This window comes from Chlamydotis macqueenii, chromosome 1 (genome assembly GCF_036417535.1).
Source record: "Chlamydotis macqueenii isolate bChlMac1 chromosome 1, bChlMac1.mat, whole genome shotgun sequence".
Taxonomy (NCBI): domain Eukaryota; kingdom Metazoa; phylum Chordata; class Aves; order Otidiformes; family Otididae; genus Chlamydotis; species Chlamydotis macqueenii.
In genome coordinates, this window is record NC_141556.1 from 60,463,741 (window position 1) to 60,490,263 (window position 26,523).

At 38.1% G+C, this 26,523-nt stretch overlaps 1 protein-coding gene across 1 annotated transcript in view; it reads right to left on the bottom strand.

Annotated features, from left to right (window-relative positions):
- RFX4 (regulatory factor X4) overlaps positions 1-26,523 on the bottom strand; it is an 86,818-nt gene that overhangs the window by 25,166 nt on the left and 35,129 nt on the right. The window contains exons 5-13 of the mRNA XM_086740140.1: positions 18,089-18,150; positions 15,352-15,565; positions 14,433-14,510; positions 12,451-12,614; positions 9,986-10,086; positions 8,143-8,201; positions 6,528-6,672; positions 3,150-3,244; positions 1,632-1,749 (exon numbers count right to left, since the gene is read on the bottom strand). Of these exons, the coding sequence (XP_086596266.1) occupies positions 1,632-1,749; positions 3,150-3,244; positions 6,528-6,672; positions 8,143-8,201; positions 9,986-10,086; positions 12,451-12,614; positions 14,433-14,510; positions 15,352-15,565; positions 18,089-18,150 (1,036 nt within the window). The remainder of the gene's footprint in view (positions 1-1,631; positions 1,750-3,149; positions 3,245-6,527; positions 6,673-8,142; positions 8,202-9,985; positions 10,087-12,450; positions 12,615-14,432; positions 14,511-15,351; positions 15,566-18,088; positions 18,151-26,523) is intronic.

Here is a 26,523-nt window from a genome sequence, read left to right on the forward strand (position 1 = left end):
CATTTACTCGCCTCAAGGCAAATTCATAAATGTTTCTGTTAATAAGTCAGAAATCACAGCTGAGGATCACTATACAGACCGTCCAGACAGCTGGTGGTCTAATAACTATTTGGGGAATCCCCATTTGATTAAAGATCTTTTGGTGATTGATGCTTTGAAACAGAGGATGCTTGATTAGGTTACAAACATATCCTGAAAAGGAATAAAAATAATATTGTTATGTGCAACTCAGTAGCAATAATGTATCCTTGAGGGCACTTTAGTGTCAGCATTTCAAGACTTGTAACAGTGTAAACACTGCACTAATGCAGCATGATTTTTCATTTGTCGAGTACCAGTGTGTTTCACAGGCTGGGATTATATCTGCAGAGAGAAGTGTAGCAACACAAAGTGCTAGAAAACAAAATTCAGCATTTACTCAACACTTACACAAAGGGATTTTTTAACGCTGGGGGAAAGCATACTGTTAAGCAGCATTGGCTACTTTTATGCCTGCAACAAAAGAAAAGTTGCAGTGACTCGAGGAGAAAATGAATCCTAGAGGAGGTGGAAAATAGATGTGACGAGGATACTGATGCTGAAAACACAAGCTAGCAGATGGAAATAATGATCATTTTGGGGATGCTCACTATCCTCATATCTAATGGTGACTCAGTAATATCTGTTTGGAAAGCTCTTTACAATGGGAAGCCAATGAAACTAGTTTCAGATTAAAATATAAATACAGATCATATTGTGCCCATCTCTGATAGTATCTGAATTTATGCTATTAGATGGTTCTGAAAGCATAAAGGATATCAAAGCTTAGCTGGCAGAAAACCTTGCAGTTGTTCAATGCAATGCCTTCATAAATTCATTATTAATCTTCTACTAATATATTCTGAGAAATGTGCATTTATGAAAACCACCCCTCACACCAAATCAGGTCCCAGGTGACTACAAATGTTCACACTCATGACACAGTAGTCCATTTTCGACCATTCCTGCTTTTAACAGATTTTAATCTGAACTGTTTGTATCCCAGGATTTAAGGCAAAGCCCCCTTTGAAACTGCATAGAAAAGCAACATGCTTTTTCCTTTAAAAAGTAAGAGTCTATTTTCCCACCCTGAGTGAATTCTAATAGAATTAAAGAGAATCTGTCCAGGGTATAGAAACACGCTTATTTTGCAAAGACTAGTTTAAAATGCTAAGTCCTTTGAAGGCAGAGCTGGCAAACTGGTTCATTGGAGAGCTTCTCATCCACTTCAGTGCAAAGTCATCTCTCTCAGTGTAACATGTGGTCAGAGTGGTTTGAGTAACCAGGCTCACTTTGCACTGAAGTGCGTTAGTGAATGCTCCTGTAATCAACTCCTCCGGTTGACCTGTGACTGGTAACTCCAGCTACTGGCTAACAACAAACAGAAGGAAATAGTAATGTTTTCAGCTCCCTTGGCTAGATCTTGAAGACAAACATCTGTCTGAGCATTATTTCCAAATGTCAGTAGCCCCAACTTTTTTTTTAATAGAGCCCTGGACATGTGAAATCTAGTTATGGTTTCACTTAAACTGTGCATTACAAGCCAGGATACAGTTTGGTTTTTTTTTTTTTTTTTACTTTTGCATGCAATTATTACAACAAAATGAAAGTACCAAAGCTGGGTGCACTGTGCAAAGTCATGTCCCGAATCACTCGAGTGCCAAAACAGGACCACATCAGCAGGAACTGCTGAGCTACTTTCTTCAAAGAGCCTTGTCTCTTGGCAGCTACCTGCAAGAAAACAGATATATCTCACATGGAGAAACTTTTATTTCTACCGCCTAATGCTGCTGAATGAGGTACATACTCATCTTCTTTTGTTATATTGAAAAACTACTTACTATTACCTTCACATTAAAATATACGCTAAATTTTTTTTAAAAAACAACCTTTCACAGAAAGCCACCTTGTAACTACATACAACCTTCAGAAAGATGAAACCATAACATATTATTCAACACCAAGACTGCATTTCCTTTTTAAATGATGAAAAGACTACTAAAAAATTGCTCTGATCTTCATCTTAGCCTAATTACTTACATGTTCATTCTTGCTTCCTAGTCAAGGAACCAATTTATAATTAAGAATGCTTGATCTACACTGAAAATGTATATTAACATTTCAATTAAAGTTTACTCTTGAATATAATTTTTTTTGTTCCTTCATATTTTTATTTTGATGAATTCACAGTCATCTTACTAGCAAAAATACTTTCCAGAAAGAACACTTTAGGCATCAACTCATCAAAAATTTATTTATATGTGAGTTAAAGAATTAAGTTCATCCAATCAGCTAGTAAAATTCAAGTTCTTCATGAAAACTAACAGTTATAGTCTGAATTTCAAATTGCATTCCACTGACTAAAATAAAAGTTCCCCAAAACAATCAACACATTTCATGTAATCTGGGGAAGTATCTGTTGTTTTCTGTATGGATCTCTTGCAGCAGAGAGAGCGGCAGCTTCTTTTTTTTTTTTTTTTTTTTAGACTTCTTAGCTCTGACAACTGAAACAGAGAGTTGAAATTCTAATAGAACATCCTAATACAAAGTATAGTTAGTGACACAAGTTAAAATAGTCAGTCATATACTTTCATACTCTATCTAGAATTATGCTAATTCCTGATCACTTTTGAAAATATTTTTAAAAGATTTGTTAGTAGGATTCTGCACACACTTAAAATAAAATAAAAAACAAGTACTTGGTATCCCAAATCAGCTCAGAAGGCAACATAAATGTGTCCTTGGCTGAATGGTAATGTAGACTTTCAGCCTTCCATTTGAATGCATAGAAATGAATTAGCTAGCCTAAACAGGCTTTTCATAAAATCTTAAAAGGCCAGACTAGATTATGCTTTTTATTTCCACTGTGTAGTTAGGATGACTCTGAACTCATTTCTCCATATCCCTGAAATATTTATTTGATTGGAAACCTTAACCCTGTTCCATTCTTGAATATAATCTCTTGGGATAGACTAGACAAGAGCAGAGTAAAACAGAATCCTGAATGTAAGAAGTTCTCATACTGAGCATGAAAATTGGTGAAATTTTCTATTTTTCCTAAAAAAATCTGTGACTTGAATAGAGCTCATAATGTCCATCAGTAACTCAGGTCCTTACTCCTGCTTACCAACCTTTACAACACATCTGTCCACCATGGAATCCAGCCACTCGATATACGACTCAATGGGGGACTGCTCCTCCAGAAGGTGATCAAACTCCTGATACACTGGCAGACAAAGAAAAAATAGCCCTCCTCAGTACTTGGATTCCATTTCAAACAAAAGAGAAACAAATCACGAAAAGCTGCCAATAACATCACGAGTTTGCTGTGGATTTTATAATAGATTACTTAGCTATAACAAATATATCTTTCCTGGTGCTGACCCAGTAAGTTTGCTTGGTCTTTTGTTTCTACTGAAAGTAATGGAGTAATTGGAAGAGGTATTTTAATGTGAGCAAATCCGGACCTATTGTTTAATATTAATCTTTTGAATTGAGCTTCAGCTGTTTGGTGTGCCCGGAAGTAAAACATTTATGGTGTTCTCCATGAAGAGTAGGAAGTTAGGCCTTGACCCTGGTGGTGATAAAAGGTCATGGATGAAATTGATTTAGAAATGCATAAAGAATTTTCTAAGCACCAAGTGGATGAGTATTGTTGATAGGGCTGTCAACTGTATAATGCTTTAGTTTTGTTGCAAAAACATGATTTAACTGCTGCAAATCATCTACTTGCAATGCTAGGCACACACGCAAAGATTTTCCATAAACAACTTCATCTTCAAAACAAATTGCTACCAATGGATAAATGCTATACTGAATTTATCAAGAAGAGTTTCCAAAAGCAACTTGAATACTTTATAACCTCTCCCAAGTACACATATTCATATTTTAATATAGAAAGTAAAACAAATCAAGTTATTCAAGTGCAGCTGCTAAAACTGCAAATCTGAAGTCTATGAGGAACAATGACTGGAAGACAAAGAATCATGCACTTTGACACCTTAAGAAACTATTCTTCAATTCAGATAAAACAAAAGGCCCACTAAGTCAAGAAGAAAGATACTTTCTACCTGATGTGTTACAGGATGATCTCAATGTGTATTTCCATTTATGCTTAACTATAAATAACAGGAGGAAGGAATTTCCCACCATAGGAAAGATAGCAAGGAAGGTGGAGGAGGCAAAGCTAGGAGATGATAGCTAGAGAAGTGAGCCAGAGAGGCTGTCTGAGAATAACGCAAAGAACAAGCTCCCTGGTCTTTAAGTGGGATCAGCAAGACAAGCAGGAACGCATTTGCTTCACACCTGACTTTAACTTTGTTTAACTTAGACTTGCAAAGGTGGGATGGTCAGAAACATAGTTGAGGAAAAGGGGAAATAATGATTAGGCAGCTCTTATCCTGTTTCATTGAATGGACAACCTCTCTTTATTCAGAGCAGGATCACAGAGAAATCTAAATGTTGTCTCCTTACCTGAGTATTTGGCTGGACAAAAACTGCCTGATACAACAGATGAAGTAATTCATATGCTGTGCAAAGAAGGGAGCAAGAGTGGAAAAACAAATCAGTTGCCTGATTTGCTGCTGGAGCAATGCAACTGTGTACAACAACCTATTTGAGAAATGTAACTGTTTAGCCATTAGTGACTGTTAAAAATATCTCAACAGGATCTGAGAAAGAGGGAATAAAGAAGAAACCATATCAGAGACAGCTGCCATAGCAGAGTGGGTAAGAGCTTCTCTTATACCCAGTGATTTTTCTCTAAGCTTTCTTATGTGCTTATAAACATTTTTTTTTCCAGTTACAGTAGCTGGAAATTGTACTTTCTTGACTATTAATACCAAGAATGTGAAAGCAAGCCGTAATTCCATGTCATATGAGTCATAGAGAGTATGATCTTTGAAAAGATCTTTTGCCAAGTAGAATAAACATCCAAAATGGGGGGGGGGAAATAGTCTAAGTTCTAGAATAATCTCTATACATATCTGCAAATCTCAGTGAAATCCCATCTCATGAATATTCATATTACATTACCATTTCTGGGTAATTGTTTAGTGGACTATATGGGCCTAAAATACGCAAAATATGTTCAAATCCATTAGCATTTAGGAAAATTCCATTTGATTTTATTACACTTAAGTATTTAAATAGTTAGTATATATATGAAAAACTTTCCTAAATAGTAAGGATTTTCTGAATAAAACCCAAAACTGCTGCTGATACTAAGGATTATAACTTTGAGAACTCTTTCTTTATTGGCCAGTGGGAGAATGTCAGGTAGCTATCGAAAACTTAACAGATGACAGAAGCATGCACCTAGCTTCTGGTCTCCAGTCTCACTATTTGCTACCTCCCCTGCTGCCATGTCAAGTTTCTATCTCCTCAAAAGGGAAGAGGGTCATGTAAGGAAATTAATCAAGGGCTAAGACAGAGAGGAAAGAGTACCAAGTACCTCTCACTGGAAAACAGAGCTAAGAGAGAATGCAAGGCCCATCCCTAAACTGGGAAGGCTTCTAGTGTTAACATGGTGGGATGAGTGTCAAAGTCAACATTGTAGGGTCCAGTGTGCACATGAAGATGTCACCTCTCCTCTTCCCAGCCACTCACTGAAAGAGTTACCCCACTAGTGAACCTACCCTTGCAGGGCTCATACAAGCAGTTGCCCGGGTTGCTCCCCGTTAAGGCTGGTTCTGGATAAAAGACGACTGCTGGTCCTCAGGAGAGAGATAGCAATACACGAGGTGGGTTTACAGGGAAGTGAGGTTATAAACGATGCTAAAGATAAAGCTGGTCACCTCTGGTGCCTCAGAAAGACAAACTCAGTGTGCTTAGGGTTACACCTAAGCTTATAAACATGCACACTTGCTGGACAATGCAGGTTAAATTTTACATTTGCAAAAGATCTTTGACTCTAAAACCAATTTGCCAACACCTCCAAAGTCAATTTTCAGTTCATGTCCTTCACTATACTAGGCAGAACCTAAAATAGCCAATGAGCTTGCTTGATATGGGACTTCTTACGCATAAAAGTTCAAGGTGAAAGCTTACCCCATAAATTATCTTCTTTATGTAAACACTGTGTGAAATGGAGCCTTTTATAAGTAAAAGTTTACAAGGGACTCAAATACACAGCTACTTTAGTGTCAAAGCCATTCAAAAGACAACTCTGATGTAATTCTACAGCTGGAGACACTGGACTTTATCAGATTCAATGGCTAACTCATTGATTTAGTTTGCTCAAGTTCATAGGAAAAAAAAAGCCTTCTGAAATTGGGTGCAAGTTTTGTGCCATTGGCTGTTCTGGATACTAGAAAGAAACTTGTTAACGGAAGAGTGACCTCAAAACATAAGATCTTGACAGGGTTTTGCCTTACATTTTGATAAATGTCTATATTTATATTAAGGCTCCAAGCAAACCAATGGCTGCAAAACCAGTGTTACTTTCACTGAGCTTTGTTTCCAACAGGAAACAAAGTTCACCTGCCTTTATTTGAGAGTTCTGCTCTTACATTGTATGATGAGCTTTCTGTGTTCCTCCCGTGAGTCCTCCATAGTATAGAGGGTTTGTTTGGTAATACTATTCAGGTCCACATTCCTCCAGTCCTCCAGCATTTGAAATGTGATGTCTGCACTGTGGATCACCGTTCTTGATGCCTGTAATCCAATCCAATCTATTCATTAGTTCATGATTTATTAGGTAAAAAACCAGGCTTTCTTCCCCTTTCACACTTCCTTAGCTAAACTCACTATGTTGATTCTCCCCATGGACCCCTACTCATGAACTTAATATCTTATGGATGTTACAGGGCCCTCTACCACCGAGAACTCCCAAGTAATTTTGCCTACTTTAATAGACTGCAAGTATTTTGCTTGCACCCACCACAAATCCTAATGAGCAATCTTACGCTATGAAGACTCTCATTCTTCCCTCAGCAACATAAAAAAATATTAAAGCTCATTTGCCTCTGCATCAGATCTGCTTCTTGCCTGGTTGAGACAGGGTTCTGCTGTTCATAATGGGGAGGATGAGCTGAGAGGAAAGGAAGTGACACAAGGTCATGGTCACATAACATACACCAGATCTCTGTAAGTTAAAGAGAGATAATAACCCACACTAAGGTTATCAGCTTCCCCAAGGAAATTATGTGTTTGAAGAGTCCTTCATGCAAGTAAACTGTTTGATCCCAGGTCTGATGCAGAAGGTTGTAGTCTCTGTGTAGTATAAGAAGGGAGAGGATACATCAAATCTGTATCTTGATTTCCTCTGAATCTCTATGGACCTCAAAAGTTCAGCGATGATCCACCAGGTTTGGGGAAAGGTAGCGTTGGCAACTTTGCCTCCACCACTAAAATAATGGAGGAAGAAATCCACAAGTGTTGCACAAGTGTTTTTTTTTTTCACCAGAGCTTCTTCCTGTGGGTTTCACCACTGACAGGGTTAACCTGGGGTGTTGGATACACCTTCCAAAAGTGGAGCTTTCAGTGTGACAGGGAAAACAAACTATCTGCTCCAATGGGTGAAATGTTAATGAATTCGATGCATCCTCTCCCTTCTTATACTACACAGAATTTGGCCTCATGAATTTTTGATAGGTAATCGTGATCTAAACTAACTGATGAAAAACAAACACTTCAAAGTACTTTTTTTATATTCACATGCTATGGTTGCAAGCATATTTCTATTTAAAACCTCAGTGGTTCAATCATTTTGTTTTCTACTACTTTGCATTTGATTTATTATATACAATTAGGCTTGGAATTTTTTTGTCAGGTATATAGACATTTTTATTTATTTGCAATCGGCCTGATACAAACCACCCTGAAATCAAAGGAATGCCTCTCATTTATTTCATGGAAATGAACCAGCTCTTCAAATCAAATAGTAATTTTGTTTTCCGAAAAGTTCCCTGCTGAATTTAAAGATCAGGGGTTGTCATTTGTCTAGAAAAGCATTTTATGCTGATTACTTTCTGATTTTGTAAAGATGGTCACAATAAATACTGGAAACAAACTGCTAACATGATCTCTTCCACTTTGGGTGAAGTCCAGCCTGACAATTCATAAAATTATTTAAAAAGTCAGTAAAAATGGCATTCAGTAAACTTGGGTAACCGAAATATTTACTTGGCAGAGATGATTTAGTGATGTCTGTCGCCGGAGTATTTGTGAGAATCTTCTGGACACTACAGGAAAAAAGAGATAAATATTTACATACTGTGCTAAATAAAGAAAATTATTTCAAAAAATACTAACTGTAAATAAGACCCCCCAAAAATATCCAGTTTCCTATATACAATTGTGGCTACATAAACTTCATTCAAATAGCCCCATTTTAACTTTGTTTAAACCTTGACCTAAAACCTTAAATCTAGATGTTCAATCAGTTTTACAGAGGCATATTACAAGCAGTGATTTATAGGTGCTGTGAATAATGAGATGACAAGAGAAATGTAGAGGACAATGGAAAAGCTTCACTTGCTCAGCATAGCAAATTTTCTCTTGATACACAAAGGAACTGAAGACCAGAAAGAGCTATTAAATAGGAAGAAAAATGTAGGTGCAAGAACAAGTGGGCATAAAAAAACCCTAGCTACATTATGTGTGGAAATTAGAAAAGGTTGCTAAGTCTTAATGCAGACAAGTTTTGGAGGAGTTTCTTGACTGGACTAGTAGGAGCTAAAATCAGTTTCAGGTAGAATTTGATCAAAGTTTCTGAAAGAGATATACTAACATGCTATGCTGTAAGATGGCCCTGGAGTTCTGGCCCTGCCAGTTCTCAGTTCCTATTTTAGCTCTTTTGAAGCAATATGGACCTTGTATTAAGATATTTCCTAGACTTGGACTTTAAAATGTTGTATTGTGCATCTTTTGTCTGAAGTCTGTGACTCGGGAACCGCAAACCTTACCAAGACTTGCAGTTACTTCTGTCGGTACCTCCATTTGCTGCACACACTCTCACAAATTCTGATGCAGAGGAAAAAATTGCAGAAGCCACAAAGACTCATGTAAAAGGTAGGATGCATTCAAGTTTTTCCTTAAACTAAAATCACCGAAGACTTGCAGATCTATCCAAACAGTCCTTAGATGTGGCCACAGAATAGGTTTTCCCTCTACTGTACACAGAGGCAGTTAAAGAGTACAGATTGAGAATGACTAGAAAGGGTATTGTCAGTCTCTTTCTCTTTCCCTATAAGATCAGAAAGGATTATGCTGCTGCAGATTCTCAATATTTTTTAACTGACAGGGATGTGGTAGAACATATTCTTGGTTCTGACTTCATGTAATTTTTAAAATAAATTAGTAAACAACACAAAAATGCTAAAATTAGTTGTTCCAATTTACATCTGACCGTCCTCAGTAAAATATACATGTAATTTTCCATGCTGATCAAAATAGTTAATCCTTCTCCTAAATTAGGTTTTTTTTTTTCCTTTAACTTTGTGGTGTGGAATTTAGTGCTCATGAAAGGCAAAGAACTGAGAGCCGTGAAATAAAGCAGGCTTTATCAATAGGTGATGTGCACTGCAGGCATCTACAAAGCACTTCTGAAAAGGACTAGTGCCCTTTCCTGTGGTGACAGGGTAATTTGATCTCCTTCATTTTTAACTCTGGCACTTTTTTGAGCAAGGGCCTCAAGCTGTATTCAAATTGTGCTAGCCTAAAGGTTTGTTTAATAATTTCCTTTGCCTAATATAATCCCTAATGTTTGCATACTATCAACAAAATTAATTTCTTATCACAATCTACAAGAAAGGAAAAGCAATTCTTCCCATTTTGAGCAGTGCCTCATTTCACTAAAACTAGTTCTCATGAACAAGTGGACACTGTAAGCGAATACGAGATTTATAATACTAAATTCAAGATTTATAAATCCTAAAAGAACACTAGTCTCACTTCCAATTAATTTGTAATCAATAAACACTATATACATTCCAGGTTAATACGAGAGAGATTGGGCAATACATACATTCAAATTTGATATTTCTTAGGTTTTCTGGTAAATCATGAAGAGCTACTTTCAGCCACTCATCCAGTTGCTTTGCAAATTTTCGGATCACCTGCGTCAAACTGAAAAGAGAAATTACTACATCAGAACATGTTTACTCTGTGCTTTATAATATAAAATCTGTGAACATGTAGACTATGAGTTGGCTATTTACAACTCACTGTTATGCAGAGTTGCTGACATATTTTGGTTTTTAGGTGTGAAGAAAAATCTGAAAAGGTTTGCAGGAAAAGGAAAACATATCACCATGTTCAAAACCTCACAAAGAATGAAAGTCTCTGTAGTGCACTACTTTGACACTTACAAACAGTATTGTTAGCTTGAAATAAAGTCATTCCCACTCTGTGCAAACAGAAAAACATAAAATCATAAATGTTTAAAGAAGACAATAGATCAAGCTTTGGATTTCAGCTCAGCTGTGCCCACCTTTATACAGATACACACAGGGATGTGCAAGTGAAGCAACAACAAAATACACTGCAGGCTGAAGCCAGTGAGTGGGTGATGATGGTGGGCCAAGCCCACACGGGTGGGGGAAGTGAGGGCGGAGCAAGATCTGCCTGCTTAGCTCTGCACAGGACGGGAACCTTCCCAGACAAGTGAGATTCCTCTCTTCTCCCTTTCTGCCCTTTCCTGATGGCTCCATCATTTCCTGCTAAACGTGGTAGGCAGCTCATTCTGCCCTTCTCAGAATTGCTTAGGATAAAATGACAGTTTCTGGGAAAAGTTGCAGGGTGTTGTGCAGGGGACCCCAACAGTTGGTTCTGCCAGACTGAGCTGCACCGCCTGTAGCAATACTCGAGATACACAAATGAGAGAGAGGAAAGATGCAAGGAATTTTCCTTCTTTCAGCCAGGCAGGTTTTTCTGTTTGTACTCCTAACACACTGCACTGAGAAGAGAGCTGGTAAAATAAACATGGCCATAGGCCTTCTCTGCTCCATGCAGACATCTAACAGGACATGGGATGGATGACAACTGCTGCACCCACTAAGACATGGCTTTTTCTGCAGACCCAACACTTGTTCCCAGCAAGTCCCTCAGAGGATTCTGGCTGAGTCAGCAAGATTTCCTTCAGGAGCTTCCATTGGGGTGAGACCCTTCTTCCCCCCCTCCAGTGCAGGCTATGGCTTAATAGCCACAATCTGGCCCTTTATATGCATTACAAAAGTCTATATTCACACTCAAGTCTCTCCTTATTTGCTATGAAAGAACTAAGCAGCTTGAGAAAAGGACTGCTGTTCTGTTTAATCCTTCCAATGAAATAGATTTGAGGGGTGGTGAGGGGCAAAGCCTGTAAAAATGTACATATCTTATCAAGGAAAGCCCATGCTCATAACAGGTTTCTTGTGGAAAAAAATACTTTGCCTGTACTTTAGCAGTCATACAGTCATACAGCACACAGGAGAGCAGAACAGCATCTAGAAAACATGTGCCATAATTAGAGCTGTTTTAAAATTTTGAGGACCAAATTACAGTGCCAATAATAAACTCCTAAAGCAATATTCTTAACAAATTACTCAAGCTCAGCAAAAAATCAGTCAAATAATAGTAAAGGTGTACACATATATTTAGATAAAGAGTTTCCTGATATTCATATTAGGAAAATCAAAGGGGGAAACAGGTTGACTGCACTCAGTGATCATACTTTTTGCAGTGAACTGCTGACCTCTGTCCTGTTTTACCTATATAAACAAAACTTACTGGACTCAAATGAGCTCCAAGTAGAAAGAGAACAGCTGAGATCTACAACATGGAATGGAGAAGTGAATTTAGTTTTGAAACAAAGGAGGCAAATACTTTTTAATATTAATAAAGTGATCCTAAAATAAGCCTGCATCTGATCTTCATAGGATAGTATTTAAATTAAAGCAGCTTGTTCAAGACTTCACGAGCACGATCTTCGTATTTTATACTCCTGGCAAGAAGAATAACAGTTGGGTTCCTAGAGTGTAAACAGAGACCAATGCCCAGGTTGCAGTATTTGAATATGCATGTGAGTATTTAGAAAGAGAGCAGCCAAGTCAGCTCCTCTTGTCACTGTAATTCAGAATACTGTTACACTATTATCCCAGACCAGCAGAAAAGTGTCTGAAATTCTCCTAAGACAGGGTGGCACTCTGCAGCCTGCAGATTTCTGACATTACCTGAAAGCTGGGACGTGGCTTGATGTTAATAACCCAAGAAGAAGGTGATATCCTTTATCACATAAAAAATAAGCTTTTTCACAATACAAGCCTTGTTAAAATCTGAACATTTCTTCAGGAACGCATCAGCTCTTCAACTCCTTTGAATTGACACTGTGATTTAAAGTCAGGAAATGGGTGGGAGCAAGTAGCTTTCTGAGAACCGGTGCATTTCTTGAAGAAAAGACGTAAAACAGAGACAGATGAGCTAAAAGTGGTCAGTGCTGCTAGCTATACTGACCTGTCAGGTAATGCTTGTAGTACCGTTGGCATCAAAACTCCAGAAATTGCTTTGTACAAAATTGAATCACAAACTCCCACTATATTCACTACAGTTGAAGAACCCAATACGGGCAGCATATGAGGAGGCATCCCTTGCCAAAAGTGCAGAAGAAAACTTTGAACCTGCAATCACAAGAAAGAGCAGGAATGTGTAAGTGAAAATAATCAAAGGCCACAAGTATTATTTTCCTTAAATGACTCTGCTTACATAGTGTTTGTTTCATTTGCGAGCTGGACTGATGGTGTAAAAGAGAGGCAAGGCATATTCCTTAACTTGACAGGCAACTGTAACGCAGCACAAAATGGGATAATCAACCAAAGGGCAAGGAGACACTCAAGAGTTGGCGACAGGGTGTCTTTACAGTTGGCGACAGGGTGTCTTTACGTTACTACAGTAGACACACCCATGGTGTGTCAATGGCTGGTGAGTGTAACTCTTTGGCTTCCACATGTGAAGCCTTTCTCTCTCTTTGCTCTCTGTCCCTGTATACAAAGGAATGCAATCTACGACTCGGCGTAGGGAGAGAGAGAAGGATAGCACATGGTTTACAGGATCAATGTAGCATAATATATTCGGTCTTAATTTTGGAAAGAAACACTACACTTTCGGATTTCTTCTCTCCTTCACTATGAAGGAAATAGAAGAAAGAATGGACAAAGACAAAAAAGAAAATGGGGAGGAGATTGCAGACACAGTGAAATATACCTCTGAAAGTTTTCATTTAGGAAATAAAGATATTATTAAATGAATGATATGATCAGTTGTACAGGGATCAGAACACTGACATTCTTAAGTAACAGCCTTTTGCATACAATCTGAACTGGAATACGTAACCACACCAGGTGCAGTACAAGAATATTTGCCATTTATATATTATTGCTGCTCAGTTCCTTCCCCACCATTGATCCTGACAAAGATTCACTAACAAAATATAACATCCTGCTCTTAAGAAGGTATTCTGAGATTCATCACCAAAACTTCCTGAATATGTGTCACATTTGTCTCACATGGAAACATCTAGACTCAGTACAATGACTTAAAAGAGCCTAAGCTTTAAACCAGAAGAGTGTGAGAATTGAACAGTGAGAGGAAATAAAGCAGGGAATTTCTTGCCATTGTTCAGAAGATGGAGTCAAAAGACCTGTTTCCTTTGATTTTTTCCAGGACCTAGATGTCATACTGGAATCAGGCCCTCAGCATATCTGCAGTCAGATTTGTTTTCCTGAACTAGAGGCCTTCTCCACATGTAATATAAAACTGCTTGCATTCCAGTAATGTTTCATTTTTGGGCTCTAATTATGGAGCCGTCTGCATGCACTGCCAGCTAGTCCTCAGATTCAGTCAGATATGCAGCAGGTACAAACCTTATACATCCTTAATGGATTGTACCAACTGCTGAGCAGTGTGTGTGTTCCTAGCTGCGCTGCAGTACAACTGAGCAACTGGGGACTTCAGCTACAGCTTTCTGGGATGTCTGGGAGGTTGTAGGCCCCCCAGTGCCCTCTGGCATTGTTAACGGACCAGCAGAGCCCATCATTTTGGCTGTGGCACCTGCCCTGGGTTTGTGCCCTGTAACTCCTTCAAACAGAATTCAGTCCCAACTTAACTCTTAGAAAAGTGGTGGTGGACACATTTCTTGAGTTGTAAGAACTGTATTGTCCAGCATCTTGTAAGGGGATATTGCTACCTTAATCGTGCTGGAGAATGGAGAGACAAAACGATTCTCATTGCTTTTGTTCCTCTAACTCACACAGTATTATAAGTGAGATTTAATGCTATTGGTCACATATTATATACTCAAGTATAGCTATTGTTCATTATTCATGAAAAGGATCGGCCACCACAAAACCATAAGTTTGTAATATCACATTCAAAATAAGCTCTCAGATCCATTAATACCTTATGTATCATCAAACTACAACTGTAGTTTCCAACCATACCTCATCAAAGTTTGCTCTTATTACAGTGTCTAGTATCCTCTGACAGTGCGTTCTGTACATCATAATAAAGGTAGAAACCTGAAAAAGAATGAGAGGGAGACAGACAAAAGATCATTCTACTTTAAGAAATCTGGTTTTAAAACTATTGGAATACAGAGCACAAAAAAAGCAATTTTTTTTTTTCTTATCTTACCTATGCACAATTGCAAAAATAATGAAATTGGTTAGAGTCTAGTTAGATTAGCTTTAAGATGAGTTTTCTTCTTAAAAATAAATTCTCCCTTTGAATTCATGGATTTTTCTATATCAATGGGGATTCTTCAAATGCAAGAGGAGCAAAAAGCCTCAGCGAGATCAAAGACGAGAATGTGGCCCTAATTAGGACATAAAGCACTATAAAACCCTATTCTTTTGTCCACTTTACATTGATATTACACATGTGAATAGCATCAGAAAACTAGCAAGCTCAGCCAAGAGCAGCTAGAGCACTTTTGTCATATGTGGCGATAGGATTCTCTTAATTTCCAGTCTAGAAGGATGAGAAATGCAGGAAGACCCTCTCTGCTTAGGAAAGCATCAGAACTGCTTTTCAGTTTGACATCAAATATGTTCACAGACTAAAGAGCTATAACACATTGCAAAAACAGTTACCTCCAATCTCACCTGCTGTATGTAATGTAACTTTTTTAAAAAGTGTACACCAGTTTTAGAAATACTGTACAGCTGATAGTATCAACTGCCTATTTTACGAGAAGATATTTCTTTCTATTATATGAAGTAATTAAGTCCCCCATAAATAAAGCCAAAGCATTATTAAACTTACTTTAATTTAAAGCTTTTATATTTTAGATACCGCTTTCATCCAGAGCAGGGAAAAAAAAAACCAAGACAAGCTGAGAAAAGATTTCCAAAGTGTTACCTTGTCCTCTGGCAGACTGGCTGGCAGATTTAGATCTTTGACATTTGGAAACTCTGGCAGTAATGTTCCCAGTTTGGATCGTGGTGAATACGCCACTGTCTGTTTCGTTACTTCTTTTTTTCCTGTTTCGTTGACCCAGGCTGCTCCTTTTTTAGAATACATCACATCATAATACTGGGAGTTTTCTTTCACTGCAATTCCATAATAATGGTACCTGATGTATAGAGATGCATATTTTATAAAGCAGATTGTTTTAAATTTAAACAAACAAACAAAAAGATATGGGGTTAAGAGAAACTGATAATGCTAATGATTTCTACAGCAAAATAGACTGTGCAATAGTTTATGTATTATTAACAAGCATGGATTCAGTAGTAAAACATTGCAGTAACATATTGGGCTTCCAATTTTCATTCCTTCTGGTAAAAGTGGCTCTCTTCAGAGTTAATAAAACTGACTGTATTGCAGGGCAGGAAAATAATGGACTTCCTTTTTTTTTATTATTACTATTTTTAAAAAAAGCATCCTAAAGTTACTTGTTGGCAGACCTCTGCTGTGTGTGCAGCTGCTCCTTTAGTTTAGCAATAAGCAGAGGTACAAACCCTCTGGACTGGCCCTTCTGTTGTTATTTCAGCTCCCTGATTGCTCAGACTGTTGAGGGCTGGTTTGATCCCTGAAAAGCACAAGTCTTTATTGCAAATGAGTTGATCAGAAATATTCTAAAACCTGGAAACATTTCAATGAAAAAAGAGGGGGGGAAAAAAGGCTTGTAGTTTGTCTATTTATACCTCCCCTCTTCATTAGATCAAATGAGAATGAGTCCTCTGTATGCTGTAATCCTTGGGGTTGTTAACACTGATGAAGACGTAGGCATCCTCTTTTGGAGTAGAACTCAGTTTCATACCTACTGAGGCTATGGAATTTGAGTGACCAGGGATTCTCAGGGGCCAAGGCTTTTGCAGAGCACAGACAGCATGCTTTATAGAAACTCCTTCTTATGTGCTAGATAGGGAACAGAACCATTCCAAAGGTGGCATGAGAGGAGTACGTGACCTGAAAGCCCCTCTGATAGGCATACGGGTTAGGGGGAAAATATGGAAGAAATATTAAGTCTTATTGATTTTTAGCCTTATTGAGAGTAAAGAAACATAGCTTTTGGAGATGCAAGACACTTTCAGTCAGCAGATCAAGAGCATCTTGATCTGCTGAGAGACTCCTGAAGCTGTGGGAGGAGCTCCAGTTTGGAAATACAGCAGTAGTGCTCATTCCTTTCATTAAATTGGAAGACAAATAACAAAGTTGTAGCCAATGTCAGAGTGATTTGATGTCTGACAGCAGGTGCTGTCATATGAATGCTTCCATAACACAAGTTGAGCACATGTTCACTCCATCTTTATGATCCTCCACAAAACTTATATTCAGTGCTAAAACTTGATTCTCTGAGTCTGATCCTGTCATGCTTTCCTAATAAGCTGTTGGACTAGCCCAGAATTTGCACCTGAGAGATTTCTGGTAGCTTTGATATGAGGGATGTTATGGTAGCTCTGAATTTGCATTTGGAAAGGATTTCAAATCTTGAATTAGCTGCTTAAATATGGCGGCTCTAGAAAAAAGAAGATGATGAGGGAAAGGACACTCGGTACCATCAAAGAGATACTGCTTGGCATAGACCACTCATTAGAAGAGCACAGTACGGTTAATTTTAATAGTATTTCTTTTAGGATCTTAATTTCTTTTTTTTTTTTTCCTTTAAAGAGTGGGTCATTCTAGCTTTAGTATGCAAATTCAATTCCCATAGCATATTTGTTTCTCAGCATTTAGCAATATTGTTTTGGTTTTTCGCTTTACCAGCAAAATTTTGCAAACACACTGTCCTAGGTTTTAATTTCCCCCTTGCATATTTTCCAGTTGCAATCTACAGAGACTACCCTTAGACTACCCTGTAGGATTCTGTTAAAGCTAATCAAGAAAAGTAGATTTTTTTTTTCTTTTTTTTTTTTTTAAGGGGCTTACGTCTGCCATAAAAAGATCCAAAGCTCCACTGGAAAAAATTCATGGAGTCCACAAGCAGACAAAAGTATAAAATGTGACTGTATCCTCTTTATAAATTGGTAGAATCACATCTTGTCAACAACGGGAAAAAGCAAAATACTCCAGGAATTGCATTCTTCTTTCTGAATAAATTTCTCATTCCAGAATTGGGATTAGCTGCTTTCAGGAAGTACCATCTTTGAGTAAGGCAATAAACGAATTATTTGATCACTTGAAGATCTGTGGGATTTCATTACACAGGAAAAATGGTGGTTAAATACAGGTTTGTGGACAATTGCAGTTTAGGCCAATGTATGTTCCTACCTAAATTCCAGATACCATTCTGGCACTTGTCCTCTAAACTGAAACATGATGTTAAACAGTTGTCATTTTCCAGCCTGCAATAGTAGCTCCATTACTCCTAGGTGTGAATGTCCTTTATGTTGTGTAAAGTGAGTTGAGATGAAAAACGTGATAAGAACAATATGAAAATATTGCTGATGAAATTGGTAAAAGGTATCCTTTACACTACCTTTGCAGGGTCACTGCTGAATCAATAAGACAATGTAAAGACTACAATAGAACATCCATTAAAGTTGGGTTTTAAGTCCCCAACTGGACAAATTATTCCCGGATCTTATACTATTCTATTTGGTAAAGCCAGAGCAGAGTGTGTGAGATGATAATAATACCATACACTGCTTACTTTGATTGGCCTCTGGTTCCAAGTCTTCTTGTTGTTAGCTGTGGAAACTGTTGCCTTATTATCTGCAAATAAATAGAGCTGATATTAGAAAAAAATTAAAAGCACATTTACCAATAGCTAATTTAATATAGACCGTTAGGAGAGAATAGCAGAAAAACTATACTGCACTGTTAGCAAAATATATGGCAGGAGAAATCAGAAATAAAGCTTTTGGTTTTTTTCCATTACTGAAAGAGGGTAAAGAGACTTTAAAATTCAGTATAATTCCATTATCTACTATTAATTTAAATAAAGGCTTTCAGAAGTTACTGAAGTAGAATACATTTCCTTAAAAATCTACGATCAGTTCTGCCTCTAAGCTAAGGAGGATTGTACTTAGAATCGGCCTACTATTTATTTATGTCAGTTTGCAGGATCAAGAAACTTGGTTTTACTGCAAATAAAGGAAACTCTCCTTTTGAGAGTTTTGGAGGCCACAGTTTTTTAAAGACCTTCACAGTCCTGCCATTAAACACTCACTTTTTTTCTAAAAGATGATTCCCTGAAAAGATTTTACTATTTGACAAGGGCACCACTTCCAGGGAAGACTCACTGCTGCATTTGTAAAGATAGCTCGTAATCAATTTATCCTCTACGGGAAATAAGTGCATCTCAGAAACAGCAGGGTATCATCTAGGATCTGGACTCCAGTCTGTCAGCAGAGATTAAAAGAACATTGCTACTGTAAAACAAAACTTCTTTAGTGCCAGATGCATTTCAGGAAATGGATTAATGAATGTAGATTGTGTCTTCAGTAATCAGACCTTCTGACAACCAGGCTAGATCTGATGAAAAAGCTCTGCTGGAGTTGCTGGAAAGGCAGCACTCAGCACCTCACAGAATTGAACCTGATTCTCAGTGTGGTCTGCAGTAGGAGGAAAATTCCTCTGACAGAACAGTCATGCAGGAAAGACTGCAGTAAGCCTTGAAGATTCACTTGCAAAAAGAATTTATTACTTTTAAAATTTACAATTATTTAAATTGTGTTGCCATTATATAAATTGCTAAATGTTTCCTCTTTAGGGGGGACACTCACTAATATTAAAAGAAAACAGGCATACAAGATGGAATATAACTGCTCAACTAGAAGAAAACATCAATTACAATTGATTAAATAATATAGATTTTTTTTTCTCCATTAGCCACTTTGCCACTGTGATAAATATTTAATCCTGATTGATGACTGAAAGCTCGGAACACGTATTTGGATCAAAAGGTGCTATATAAATAAAGACATTGCAATGTCACACATTTGACCATTTCTTCATTAATTTTTTTTTTTTTTAAGTAAATGTACAATCATCTTCCCTTTGTATCATGCAAAAATTGACCTGTGTTGGTTTCCAAGAGCTTTGCACAATGTGGCTGATGTCAAAAATGCAGCATAGACTCAGAGTCGGTAGGTTGTTCAGCTTTAATTTCTGGAGCAAAACTTCAGCAAACAGTAAAACACTTTTGTGGAGCTGTGAAAGTTCAGCCTAGCTGTTTGATAAATGAGCAGACAGGCAAGCAGCCCTTCTTTCTTTTTTTGTATGGATTCAATGAAGCCTGCCTAAAGAACACCACATGCTGTTCCAGCTACTGATCTAACATTCCGCAACATCTCAGCCTTCCAAATTCCCTTTAATTACACATTAATCCCACCCCTCTCTCTTTCATTTTCTGCAGACAGGGTTGGGGGCTCCACAAGGCTGTGGGAAAAAGGGCAGTGTTGAAGAACTACTTTCTGAGGATGGGGTTTTTTTTTGCGCTAGGGGATTTTTTTGAAATTTTTTTTTTTTTTTTGGTGGCACTTGTCATTCAGAAAACACAATTCCTCTCCAAAAGTTTATTTTACAGCAGTAGACTCAAAAGTAAATCTTAATATAAGAGATACTTTTACTCTATTTTTCCTTTTGGAACAACATGAACCCATATTACTTTCAAGTGTTTCTAGTAATGATGAAGTGCTACAATGCACACTGTAAATGCTACTTTACGAAGCATATGCCATGAGAGTTCCTGGGATTTAAATAAATCAGCCGATTTCTACATACCAGGGCAGAGGTGATGAGGAAAAGAGAAGAATAATGGAGCAGTCGATCAGATGATCCCTTTTTCTTTCCTTTGTTTGTTTCTTTTTTAAATACAGTACATATTAAACAATGAGATACACCTTTCAGAATACAGCTGAAAAGTATGCAGCACTTAAAATATTCTCTAACAATAATTTAAAAAAAAAAAAGTCTAGCTAACCTTTGAAAAAAATGCCAGGATTTTTTGATCTAATGCTACATATTTAAAATATGTATAACACGGCATACTCATGGTTGGGTGCTCATACACATAAGCATTGGTATTTTTTTGTTTTGAATAAAAAAAGTCAAGTACTAAATGAACTAGCTGTTCATATAAATGTTTATATTCAGCTACATTTATGTGAATTCCTGTGCAATGATATTGCCAAGGCAGTGAGATTTCCCTGAAAGCGGAGAGAAAGTCAGATCAGGCAGGACAAAGTGGAGTTCTCTGTGTGCTGAAATCAATGGAAAAAACAGAGGATCCAAAATGTTGATTTTTAAATCATACTTTCAGCTTGAAATGTCACCCTATAAAATACATCATTATTGTGTCTCATGTTTATTAACTTTTAAGTCCCTACAGAGAAAATGAGTTAATTTTACAGCTGGGTGGGGAGGGAAGGTAGTTCCTAATTGTCAAACATGAAAATTCAGGTTCAGATCCGAAAACCAAGTTGAATCATTTTCCTTTCATCATTGCAGCAGGGTTGCGCAAGAAACAAATCAAGACCAGACCACGCAGTTTGAGTTGCTTTCTGAATGGAGCCCAGTCCCTGTTCTCACACCAGCACTGGCTTCTCAACAGAAGCAGTGGCAAAAAAATCTCATGGGTGGTATCCAAGGGAATTTTGGAGTGAACAGGCCTTTTATCATTGTCCTTCAAGGGAACTGAAATTTCATCTCATACTTTTCTGAAGCACACACAATTTCAGCTGCCCTATGAGATCTGCTGAGTAAAAGGGTACAGGTTTTACATTTTTCAAGTGAAATTATACATAAATTATGTGGCAGTTTTGACTGTTAGGCATTACTTTATACTATTTGGCTTTTTGGTTTTGAGACAGATGTAGAACAGGAGTTTAATATACAAATAACTTCTGCCCCTACTATGTTAGCCTCAGAAACCAAGGCGCCTTCAACTTGTTTCTCAGTTACTAGACTTTAGTTGTGTTCTCCCTCTCTTTCCTCTGTGCCCTGCTCAAGATCTGAACCTTCTACCTATAGAAGACCTTGTATGCCTTTCTTGATTAAAAAAAAAAAATATTAAGAACTGCCTTATCTTTTTGCAACTCCATAGTTCTTTTGGTAATTGCTTACATATACATAAGAGCCAGACAGCAGTCATTACATTATAAAACAACATATATATAGTTTACATCTTTTCAGGGGACTGGTATATCCAGGTGAGCATTTTTTTAATCCTTTTGCAGACAATCCTGATACATGGTTTTAGGAATCTCTGTGCAGGTAGGACATAAAGGGAGTTTTTTCCTTCTGACAGGCAGTAACCTTTCCACTCTGAATGTCAGGGGCAGCCAAAGCGAATGCAGGAAAGAAAAGTCTTCTCATACCACTCTCTCACACTGAGATTACAACACTGGTAGTACAACTTCAACCTACATTGCACAGATCTTGGAGCTAACAGAAATTTTGTCCCCTTTCGGCTTTTTAAAGCTAGTAAAGATGTCTGAATAAATTTGAATTAAATATCTAGTCACTTTTATTTTTAGTAATTCTTAAGATAATGCAATAAAAATTATATCAGTTACTTGAGCATCCACGCAAAACACTTTATGAGCAACAACTAAAGAAATGTACTCTGTAAAGGTCTGTATTGTAGTCTGCACAACCTATTAACCCTAGACACAGCTAACTGCAGGAGCTGCTCTGTTACCCACAAATGGCTGCAAAGGTGCATTCCTTCGTCCTGATTGCTGCCAGCTGTAACTTCTGCCATTGCATCTCTCCTGGTATCTCCAGCACTGTCATATTCCAACACAAGCAGAGCCAGCCTCAGCTTTAAAATGAGGAATTTATTGTCTCTTCTGCCTTCACACCTACACTGTGACCCATCACTCCTCATTGCATTCACTATCAAACTGAAATTTATGTTTCCCAATGATTCCATGTAAATTCTTCTACGATATGAGATGCTAAAACAAATTAGAGAAAAAAAAAATCCAAACTATCTTATAAAGCATCTTATGCTTCTGTCTTCATGCAAACAAATAAGGATGGAAGAAACTAGAGATCTCTGGAAACTTCAGAAATAATTTTTTACTCCCTCCATATGTCAAAATGCTATATTTTGCTCTGGGGGCAATAGGCAGAGGATGACTTTTAGAAGTCTTTTCCCTGGAATAATTTAAATTGCCACTTTTCAAAAGGCATTTTCATTTTGTTAGTGCATCTGACCTAGAGGGATGTTTTTCTTCATGACTCTTATTCCTTTCTATTTGAAATAATTCTAGACGTGCTTCTGGAACTTCCCAGAGTAATTAAATAAAATCAAATTAAGTTGCAACTCAGCATTTGCAGTCTGCCAGAATGAGAAAAGGATGTCAGGCTCCAGGCTCTGCAGCTCTGGGAAGTTCTAGAGAGATTCCTCTGATAACAATTATTCATAACGGGGCCTGGCTCTATTTATCTCTACTCAAGTTTCAAGTCCCATAACTAGAGGGCATACTTTTCTTTTGCGAAGTCAGGTACGGAAGATCTGTGTTTGTTTACCAAATACTATTGCAGTGTTTCGGTCTTAAGCCTCTTTGCCATAGCAGCAGGAAAGAAACTAGTGATGCCAAATACAACTATACTCCCATACAGCTATGCTTTCCTTATTCTCACTGCTGTGAAACACAAACAGCGTTGATATTCTCAATCTTCTATGATAAGTGTAGGATTTTTAGGCTCGTTCATGTTTGGCCTGGTACTGCTCCAGCTGGATCATTCTGGGGTTTCCCCACCTCTTTCAGTGCTTTTGAAAATCCTGCCCTAAGACAGTCCATTAATATTAGCACCTGTGTTAACAGGTACCTTTTAGCTCAAAGATTACCTTGAGGAAAAGATCAAGAAAGCTTTGCCCCAACAAACATCCACTGATAGGAAAGAGTATAATCAAATTAGCCCATTACAAAATAGCCTTCCTGTCCTCCAAATCCATCAGACTATGCAAAAAAAGGAGAAGAGATGTGACTGTGTCTATACCCTCTCTACTCCTTGCTCGCTCACTTGTATGGCCCAGGAGAGAAGATAGTAGTGTATGAGTCCAGTACTCTTGACTCCAGATCTGTTTTCTGGTTAGATTCAATAACCTTCCCATTTCTCTTCATTCACTTTCATCATTTTGCAGAACAGGGCACGGTCTAGCTGTAGGATAAGATCTTGTTTCTAGCACTGATACATCTCAACTGATACTGCAAAGCAAGTAAAAAAAAAAAGCCTGCTGGTGCTTTCTCTACTACCTGTGCCTAATTCTGCCTGCTATGGAGATTAGACTCCATGAGGAACTCCACCTGAACTGGACCCTTTAGTGAAGCTAGTGAGACCTCTCCTCAAATTCATCTATGTACAACAATATCGTCCTTCAGCAGTTCTTCTGGTCAGATGGAATTCAGCCTAAGGCACGATCAAACAGATTGCTTCATCCCAACAAAGCTGCAGACATTGAATGCTCTGACTCAGATGCTTAGCTGAGCTGCAGCAACTTTCAGTGTTGACTTGCCAAAGCCAAGCAGATCTAAAATCCTGCACAATTCCCCCTGCTCTGTCATGCTGCCAGCATGTTTACTGCCATCACCCAGCATATCTGTGGGAAAAGGCTGAGAGCCAGGATCCCTGCACTCTGGCAGACCCTGTGCAGTAAGAACAGTCTCTAGGACGTGTTGACAAGGCATGAGGTAAAGTGGCCCAGAGGCCACTCTACTTCATGCTGAAGACCTAACTAGAAGCCAGATGCTTGAAGTGGCAAAGCCAGTAAAAATCCCTTTGCTAGAGGGCAAATCTTCAGTAAAGAAAAAGAAACTGAGGTGTCCTTGCTGGTTTTCTTACTCCCCAAGCTCAACGAGAAAAAGGCATTAGTCAGCAACCTGCAATAATAAAGGATCAGTGAAGCAGAGACAAGGGGGCAAAGACCTTTCCAGCTATACTGTAGAACCCCCAGTTCCCCACAACAGCATGACTGCTTGCTTCTGCAGTACTTGTATTATTATGGCCTCCTCAGAGGAACTTGGCCTAGAAGATTCTGAATTGGGAAGCAAAGTCATACTGGTGTTAAGTGTCCTTCAGTCAGAAACCTTAGGTGTTGAAAAGGGATGAGGAAAAGTAGAGATTGCTCAGACAGTGCTGGTGAACTGATGCGATCCTTTGATGCAATAACAGAAACCACATCCTCAGCTTTTGATTGATTTTTTCCTCAGTTCTATTTTTCTTCCCAATATTGACTAGGAAAAAAAAAAGTCTAATAAAAAAGCCCATTCCATATGTAGTAATTCTTCATAATAAAGCAAGTGCTGTTTTAGCCTATCAGAAGAGAGCACTAAGAGTAAATTTGGCTTTGCTATACCTGTTGCTATTGAGGATACCTAAGAGTAAACTGAGAGTAAAGGAAAAAAATTTACATCTTCAGCAGAAGTATCTCCTTATGCACATCAAGCAATTTCCAGATGTGTGCCTTTCAATACAAAGACAAATCAGAAAGCAATCACATTGCAATGTCATTATCAAAGAGGTTTCAATAAGGCTACTTGTCTGTCCTTTTTAAATATTAAATATATATATATATTATAACATGAAACTGTAAATCCTATTTATGCTAATCATGCTTGGAGAAGCAGTCCTGCTGGCAACACTTCTGGGTATAGAGACAGTGCAGAGTGATAAAAGAGGACTCTGGCTGGTACAGCTTGTACCTCCCTGGAACAAAGTAAACTTTTGGAAAAAAAAATAAAATATATATATTTTTTTAAATGGTGTGGAAATATTGGACAAAAATGTAAATGATCTCTTTCCTAAGCAATATTACAATCTATTGTGGACTTTACCCTTCCTTATTTAGTGAAATAAAATTACTGGAATCTAATTTTCACTTACAGCAAAGCCAGTCAGGGAGTAACAAAGAGGGTCTAAAATTTATGTGAGCATGCATCCATGTTAAACCTCTTCATGCTGCCAGAGTGATGTAAAGGGACCTCAGGCTGGGGGAGAAACACGCTGCAAAGTGTCAGTATCCTTCATTTTCCTTTTCAAAAATTACTTTATTATTGCTTGTCAAAAGACGTGGCAGGAAAGCACCAAAAGAAAAAAAAGAAAAACAGAACAGGAAAGCATTTAACCTCCAGGGGGCATATAGGAGTTATGGGAAGAACACTTCAGGAGGATGCGAACAGGTTGCACCACTAGAAACTAAGTTTTCTGTATCACTGCACAGTAAATTTAAAGCAATGAACTGTGGACATGGAGGACAGGGGAAATTGGTGCAGAGAAGGAAGATTACATCTTCAAGGGGCTTTATTAAGAAAGTAAGGTTCATTCAGGGTCACAACAGAAACAAGAACAAAAATCAGCGTTGAAACAAAAGTGAAAGAGAAGCTCAAAGATCTGCCAACCCAGCTGAACAGCTGGGTGACATGCTACAGCTAGGAGAGAACCAACAACCCTTATGGCACACATCTGTATGCAATAGCTAGCGAGGGCCTTGCAAATGCTCAAAACATTCCTGCTTTTTATTTGATTCAGTGAAGGCACCAATTCAGAATGGTTTAGCTTTTGCAACTAAACCCAGTGAGAATAATGAGTCAGAGCCTACATCCACCATAATTCCTAGCTCAGTGTATTAATTGTCACCAGCATTTTATGTTAACATGCTGCTCAGAAAAAAAATAACAAACAACCCTACATGTGCTCTGCCCTCCCTGCTGCAGGCAGCGGCAGAACTTCCAGTTGGAAACACCTTAAACTGCTCTCCAAATCCAAAGGGTCCCAGAGCAGAGCCCAAGGCATTCGCAGCACAGGCCTGAGGGGCACAAGGTTGCTGGCTGGGTAGCGGGGAGAGCATATTGATGTTAACACTGAGGACAAGACAGGAAGAAAGCTCAGGCTTTCGCTGAGCCATTTGGCATTACCTGACTGAACAACCATGAGTATAAGGCAACCAGTCACCACTTCTATTGCTCCAAACCAGCCACCCCACATGCTGCTTCTTGCCCAGCTGTTGGCACGGGAGGAAGAGAGAAAAAGAGACAAGCAAATAGACAGACAGGCATCAGGAAATCTAAAAATAATGCAGAAAGAAGGTGCCGTAAATGTGTCAGAAAACTGAAAGAAGGAAGACCTTGATGT